This window comes from Mustela lutreola, chromosome 15 (assembly GCF_030435805.1).
Source record: "Mustela lutreola isolate mMusLut2 chromosome 15, mMusLut2.pri, whole genome shotgun sequence".
In the NCBI taxonomy this organism is placed as follows: domain Eukaryota; kingdom Metazoa; phylum Chordata; class Mammalia; order Carnivora; family Mustelidae; genus Mustela; species Mustela lutreola.
Genome location: NC_081304.1, coordinates 36029308 through 36036555, shown reverse-complemented (window position 1 = coordinate 36036555; position 7248 = coordinate 36029308). Strand labels below are relative to the sequence as shown.

Here is a 7248-nt window from a genome sequence, read left to right as displayed (position 1 = left end):
CGGGAGCCACAGCCTCCCCGGGGCCTGTGTATCGCCCCATGCTTACTCTGTGGCAGGCCCCGGAGGCCACCCCAAGGAAATCCCCACCATCCTTGGCCTTGGGGCCTCAGGTGCTTTCTCTCTGCCTTCATGCCTGGTTTACAGAATTACATATCGATGAGTGCTCGGTGGGTAATTCTGGCCTCAATACCCTTTGGTTCCAGTGAACCTGCCTTCCCAGAGGCCATCCAGGGTGCTGGCCCAGGGAATGAAGCAGTAAGAGCCCCCCTTGCATGGCTGGTAGCCCTGGGAGTGGCCCTCTAGATGGTTCAGACTCCTGGGACCGGAAAGCTGATGAACCCAGCATGCCCAAAGCTGGTTTGATCCAGACACTACACAGGAGTCTGTGGGCAGGAGAGCAGGCTGGGAACCCCGAAGAGTCCCAACCTCACCATCTAGGTTCCAGGCTGGGTTTGGCCGTAGAGAGCAGAGCTCGATTCTGTGCTGTTCGTGTACCTGTACCGTGACATCTCCATTCGTTTCCTTCAAGCCCAGGAGTCTGGATTCTCCTGAGACTCGGAGCTGAGCAGTGGTGTGTATCTATACCCCTATCTCCATCCACGTGTACACATGCTTGCTCGTTTATTCTGAAGACTTGGCTCCTGGGATTGTAAGCCTGGCAAATCCCGGCTCTGCCAGGTGAGTCAGAAAGCTGGGGCCCCGGGAGAGCGAGGATGTGGTTCCCATCTGAAGGCCCACAGGCTCCGGACCAGGAAGAGCTCGTTTCAGTTCCAGAGGGAGGGAAGAATTCTTAGTCAGGGAACAGCCAGCGCCCCCCTTTTTTTTTCTGGCCCGTGTTCAGGCCTTCAGTTGATTGAATGAGGCCGACCCACACTGGAAAGGGCACTCTGCCTCACTCAATCTACCAATTTAAAATTTGTTTATTAGTAATCTGTTTATTAATAATCTCCACACCCAACATGGGGCTCCAACTTACAACCCTGAAATCAAGTGTCATATGTGCTTCCAACTGAGCCAGACAGGCACCCTCAACTTCAATGCTCATCTCATCCAAACACCCCATCACAGAAACACTCACGGTAACATGTGACCGAACTACCTAGGGATCCCGTGGTCCGGGCAACTCCACACGTAAACTGAGCGGTTCTATGCACGTCGTGTTATCAGGTGCTGGTCCTGGGTGAGCAGTGGTTGGGTGTCTAGAATGCATTTTATTGAAACTTTCATTTCTACAGATCCTGGTTGGGGAGGGGCCAGCGGAAGCAGGCATTGAGGGCACTATCCCCATCCTACAGATGCTAGGAAGCTGTCCAGGCCAGAAGCCACGGAACTGGGGCTGAACCCAGCACCTCCTTGACAACCTTAGGGACAGAGGAAAGGTCAACTGGCCCAAACCTTCAGACGTGCGCTCAAAAGCACGGGGGCAGAGGATTTAGACAGAGGTTTCTTAGACATGAGAAGGCGGTTCGAAAACCAGTGATTCTTGACCCCAGCAGCACATTGGTGGTGTCCACACATCAACTGGGGAGCTTGAAGAAACATGGGACCAGTCTCCTTCCACAGAGATTCTGATCGCATTAGCCTGATGCCTCTGGGCATCTGGAACAGTAAAGGTGCCCCCCCCCACCCCAACCGCCGCCACTGCCATGCACACCCTCAAGCCTGTTTACGGTGTAGCCAAGATTCAGAACCACATCAGGCCCATGGCCAGGAGTGCAGCAGGGATGGGGGAGGCCATTAACATGCCCAAAGCTGCACTGTGCCAGGAGAAGTCAGAACCTGTGTGGGAGTTGAGGCCGGACAGCTCAAGGGGCCCGATGTGGTAGAGAGATCTGTAGAGTTTTACAGAAGAGTTTCTTCCTCTTCCTTGAGACAAAAAATTCTGACTTGAGAGCAATCTTCAGCTCTTTTAATGTCTTTCTAAACCGACATCCCCACCAAAATTCCAAGATAAATTCATTCCACAGAGAAAAGGGAGCTACAATTTACTGAGCATCACTGTGAAGGGGGCGCTGAGTGAGCTCACGTTGCCCTGTCTTGGCACAACTCAGGAAGGTAGGGTGAACCCTCTTTCTGGACGAGGAGACTGAGGCTCAGGTGGGAAAGGAACTTGCCCAAGGTCACATGGCAATCAGAATTTGAACTTGGGTTGTCGTCCTCCAGATCCAGGCTCCAGAGCAGTGGTTCTCAACTAGGATCAACTGTGCAACTGTGTCCTGGGGGGGGGGGGGCATGTGGCCATGTCTGCAGACATGTTTGCTTGTCACAACAGGGGGCAGGGCATGCCACCTGCATCCAGTGAGGGAGAAGCCTGAACATCCTACAGTGCACAGGACAAGCCATCACAACGAATGTCAAGACTGCCGAGGTCCAGAAACCCTGTTCCAGTGGTGCTCAACCGGGACTACACAGCAGACACATTTGGGACCTTTAACAATCCTGATATCCAAGCTGCCCTCCAACCATTTACATCAGGTTCTCTGGGGGTGGGTCCCCAGTGTCGGTTGTTTCTGAAAGCTTGCCAGATGGTTCCAATGTGCAGCCAGACTGCTCTAAGCTGCTTGTGCTGGGGGCTTCTGCTCCACTTACGGGACCCTGTCGGAGGAGGACCAAACCTGCCTGTACAATTGACAGCAACCCTGCGCTCACTACCTCACAGGTCCAAAGGCCAGTTCTGGGGTTCATCGGTTCCTTTCTCAGAAGTGCACCGATGGGTCGCTGGGGAGGGGTTCTGGAGGGCCAGGGAGGAGAGAGGCGTTTGCTAATCTTTCCCTTGCCTCTCTGGGGGCCATGGCCAAGCTTCTCCCCAGGTAGCCACACAGGCTGCCACGGAAGACTGGGGATCGAAGAGCGAGGCTGTCACCTAGTGGAGGAATAGGACACAGCGGCCCAGGTGATTTTATTTGATCTTCACAAAGACCCCTCGCAAGGCAGGCGCAAAAGGAGGAAGCCCCCACTGGGCCAGGGTTTGAGCCTGGATTTGTACCTGTCTCATCCACAAGAGAAACCCGGGCCTCTCTCTACATTCTCACACTGGTTCAAGAGGAACAGGACACCTGGACTGGCCTGCCTGATTCCCTTCTGATGTCTTGACATCCAGGCAGGGCCCAGGACATCCTGGAGATGAACAAGCCGCCACCTCCAACCACAAGGCCAAAATCAAAACAGGAGACAACCTTCCTCTGGTCTCTTCTGTAGAGCTCCCTGCCCCCCAAGACAGTGGTTAGTAAACAGGAGCCTGGGTGCACGCTCGGGTAAGAGACTCCAGCACATTTGACGGTGAGAGTATGTGTGCCCTCACGCACACACAACTCAGTCCAAGTCAGCTCCCATTCTGCCTCTCTTGTTCCGATCCTGAGGACAGTCCTGGGTGCTGCGCCAGTCCAGGCCCTTCTGATGTGGTGGAGGGTTCTCGGGGGTCTTGGAGAAGGTGCTCTCTCTTCCGTTCCCCAGAGGAACCTTTCCTCTGGCTGCAAATGGAGTGAAGAAGAATTCCTGCACCAACAGACAAAAAGGCCAAGGGGAAGGGAGAGCATGGAGAGAAGGAAGGACCACTTGCTGGCAGTCCCTTGTTTTATCCTCAAAAGGATACACTTTCCCCCTCTGGCACAGAAAGTGACTGAGACAGAGAAAGAGAAACTTGTTTAGGGTGAAGGAGCTGTGCGTGGGGGATCAGAGGGCAGAAAGCCGGGCCACAGGAGACTCACCTGCAGCCACGGAGACATTCAAGGACTCAAGTCCAGGAGGCAGCTGGCGGCCAGGCAGGATGGTAAGGAGAAGCTGACAGGAGGCTTGAACTGCCAGGGACAGGCCAGAGCCCTCGTTCCCTGCAGGGCACAGAGACACAGGGTTAAGGAGGCCCCAGAAGGACACACAGGTGCTTGGAACATGCACATCTGAACACAGAAAAGCAGGGCCAACTACCTACCCAGCACTAGAAGAGTAGGCCGGTCCCAGAGGAACTCCAAGCAGCTAGTGATGGGAATATCAGAGGACGGGGAAATCTCAGGCCCAGGGCAGCTCACTGTGCCAGCCACGAGCCAGCCCTGCCGGGATTTGGCCTGACAAAGAAAAAAAATCAAGTTCTAGCTCACCAAACTTCCATCAGAGCCCCAGGCGAGGGGCTGGACTTGCCCGTATAGTCACTGATCCCTCAATTCAGTCAATAGTTACTAAGCCCTTAGAATGGACAGGCTCTGTTCTAGACTCTGGGGACAGGGCAGGGAACGAAATAGGCCAAAATTCCAGCCACCCAGCATAAAGGTGATTAGGGTGGGCCTCACTGAGGTGACACTGGACAGCAGGGGTGCCTGGGTGGCTCAGTGGGTTAAGAATCTGTCTTCAGCTCAGGTCATGATCTCAGGGTCCTGGGATCAAGCCCCACAGTGGGCCCTCTGCTCAGCAAGGAGCCTGCTTCCACCTCTCTCTCTCTCTGACAAATAAATGAATAAAATCTTAAAAAAAAGAAAGGAAGAAGGAGAATCTAGGCAGAGACGAGTAAATGCAAAGGCTGAGAGGCTGGTGCTTATGGGACATGTGTGAGGAGCAGCACACCAGCAAGGTGGTGGCCTGCAGGGAGGAAGCAGCTGGGACTGGAGAGGGAAACAAAGGGGTACCTAAGGCAGGACCGAAAAGGCCACTGGAAGGACTTTAGCTCTTACTCTGGGAGAGCTGTAAAGGCTTTGAAAGGTTTTGAGCAGAGGTAAGATGGTCTAACATGTTCCAACAGAATCACTCTGCCAGCTATGTTGAGAGCCAACAGGAGAAGCCTGGTGAGGTTGTTTCACCACTAATACAGGCAAGAGAGGCAGGAGTGGGAGCTGAAGCAATGGTGAGGCTTGGTGGGAATACAAAGATAACTTCAAAGTAAAACCAAAAAAATCTGCGGGTAGGTGGGCCATGGGTCGGAGAGCAGAAAGAAGAATCAAGGCCACCACAGCTAAACAAAGGGAACAAACCTTTGGAACCTTAGGCCTGGAACAAACCAGGTCTAAACAAAGGGATGCAGTTGCCCTTGCCTGGGCTGGGCAAGCCTAGAGAAGGAAATGGGGAATTTCAAGTGGGGAGTTTGAAATGCCCCTCTGATAACAAAAGTAGCTGTTGAATCTAGGGCTCACGAGTAATATCCAGGCTAGGATGTACACCTGGGAGGCATCCAAGTATAAATAGAATTTAAAGCCTTGAGACTGGATGAAACTAACAAATGAACACATAAGGAAACAGATCCAAGGACTGGGCCTGGAAGCCTTGAGGGGGTTGGCTGGTCAAAGAAGCCGCCAAATGCAAGGCAAGACTGCCCCCTTGTGTCCAACAAGAGAAGCACAGCTGAAGACGGAAACCTGGACCAGGAGTGGGGTTTCTTAGGTTTACCCCTTCCTGGATATCAAAGCTGTTTCTTGCTGTTGTTGGTGGTGGTTTGTTTGGGTTTTTTATTTTTTTTGTGGGGACAGGGGGAGGGAAAAGGCATAGATTAGTCTGTCCTTGTTCAAACACCCTTTCAAGCTGGGCCCCTACTGCAGGACTCCTGGCCACCAGCTTCCCACAGCTGATCAAAAACAAAAACAAAAACAAAAACAAAAAACATTTCCTGACAACCTACTGAGAAGGCAGTGAGGCTCTGAGGTACACTAGCCTCAGGGGCAAGAGGTACGCCTGGGGAAGGAGTGAGGTAAAGGGAATGAAGCTAGGAAATCTCTAACTTCAGATTCTCCTCTATTTATAATTTCGAAAATTCCAGGATCCCTCTCTTCCCAAAGGGATTTGGAAGGGCGTAGGGAACGATGCCAACATCCCCCCCTTCCTCCATCAGCGGCTGGATGAGTGCCCTTGCAGAGACCGAGCTTGGCTCATTTCTGTTCTTTTACTCACTGCCCCTCTCCCCACCATTACCTGTAGAAAACCGGCTAGGTCATCGGTGGAGAACACGTCCATCACCTCCATAGCCCCGGCGCTGGCTTTGCTGACTACCGGAGTGAGCGGGCAGCTGTAAATTTCCCCACGACCCACTTTAAGCTGGGAAATCTCAACCCCGGTGCCCTGCCCTCCCCTGGCCCCCCAAGGGTTATGGGTGAGAATTCTGACGATGGGGAGGCCTGGCTGAGGGATCAAGGAGCTTAGAAACTCGGCTGCGCCCCCAAATGGGGCACATGGGTCCTAAGGGACGACCGTGCCTGTTTCTCCCGGTGGTGATGACTTTATCCACTCCGAGGAAGTGAGCAGAACGCAGCACGGACCCAAGATTGCGGGGATCCTGGAGCCTCTCGAGGACGAGCCACAGCTGCTGGGGGTCGTCGCCTGGCCTCGCCTCCTCGACCTCTGTCCAAGGCCGAGGCTTCAGCGGACTGACCTCCATGCAAACGCCCTGGTGGACCTGGAAGCGGCACAGTGCGTCCAGCTTCTGCCGTCTGAGCCGCAGAACTGGGATGTCCCGCGCCTCTGCCACCCGGAGCAGCTCGGCCCGCTCTCCCTGCAACCCGGACCTGCCGGCCTGGAGCAGGAGTCTGGCCACGCGGCGACGGGCGGCCCGCAGGGCCAGGAGACAAGGGGACAGGCCAAACAGAAGTTCCTGTCCCCGCTCAGAGCGCGGGGTCGGCGCCAGGTCATCCAGCAGCAGGCGTCTCAGCTCCTCCCCGCCTGGCCGCTCTTCACGCCCCGCAGCTCGGGAGAAATGACGCGCGAGGTGGCGACCCGAACAACCCCAACTCGAGACCCCGACGGCCCAGAGCAGTGCCATGGCCATTGCCCCTGCAGCGTCATCAGGAGCGCTCACTGCCGCCGGTGCCCGCTCCCGGCTCCCCAATACGGATAAGGGGACCAATAGTCTGGACTCAATCGAAAAGACTAGCCAGAACCAGGGAGCGGAACCACAGCGGCCCCTCCCCGCCTCCCACGTGGGTACCGCACTTCCGGGTTCAGGCGGCCCGCCCCCTGCCCGCAGACGCACTGCGCTAGCCCGGCCGCCAGGCCGTGCCCACAGCGCCTCCCACAGGGCTGGATGATCATCGGCCCCACCTGTACCCGCAGCCGGCAGAGCCACCCCTACTGGCCACTTCATTCCGCGCCCTTCCAGGTCCTAAGAGGCCCCTGGAGCTGGAGCGCCACACTCAAGGCCAGGTGTTCAATGAGATCACTGGGAGTGACTCCCTCCCCACATCCAGCCCACCGCCCGGGTGTTGGTGATTTTCCTTAGAAACTTCTGCATCTCAGCCTCTCCACTGCCCTGTCAAACCCTCAGCATCCATCAGCGGG

At 55.3% G+C, this 7248-nt stretch overlaps 1 protein-coding gene across 2 annotated transcripts; it reads right to left on the bottom strand.

The window, feature by feature from the left end:
- Positions 1-2867: 2867 nt before the first annotated feature.
- Positions 2868-6903, bottom strand: MRM1 (mitochondrial rRNA methyltransferase 1). Of its 2 annotated transcripts, none has more exons than XM_059148457.1 (5): positions 6171-6903; positions 5890-5983; positions 3929-4061; positions 3708-3827; positions 2868-3470 (listed from the first exon to the last, which is right to left on the bottom strand). In XM_059148457.1, exons 1-5 carry the CDS (start codon positions 6737-6739, stop codon positions 3313-3315), a joined length of 1074 nt encoding a protein of 357 aa, XP_059004440.1. In that variant the 5' UTR covers positions 6740-6903; the 3' UTR covers positions 2868-3312. The 2 variants fall into 2 exon arrangements, with proteins under 2 accessions (XP_059004440.1, XP_059004439.1); XM_059148456.1 differs by having other exon boundaries at positions 2868-3495; positions 6171-6902.
- Positions 6904-7248: the final 345 nt, after the last annotated feature.

What these genes read in the sequence shown, in the direction of transcription:
- MRM1 (XM_059148456.1), bottom strand. Translation starts at nt 6,739, where the DNA reads ATGGCCATGGCACTGCTCTGGGCCGTCGGGGTCTCGAGTTGGGGTTGT. An exon ending in ATCACCACCGGGAGAAACAG is followed by an intron (nt 5,984 to 6,170) that starts GCACGGTCGTCC and finishes GGAAATTTACAG; the next exon opens with CTGCCCGCTCACTCCGGTAG. An exon ending in ACCTAGCCGGTTTTCTACAG is followed by an intron (nt 4,062 to 5,889) that starts GTAATGGTGGGG and finishes TTTCTTTGTCAG; the next exon opens with GCCAAATCCCGGCAGGGCTG.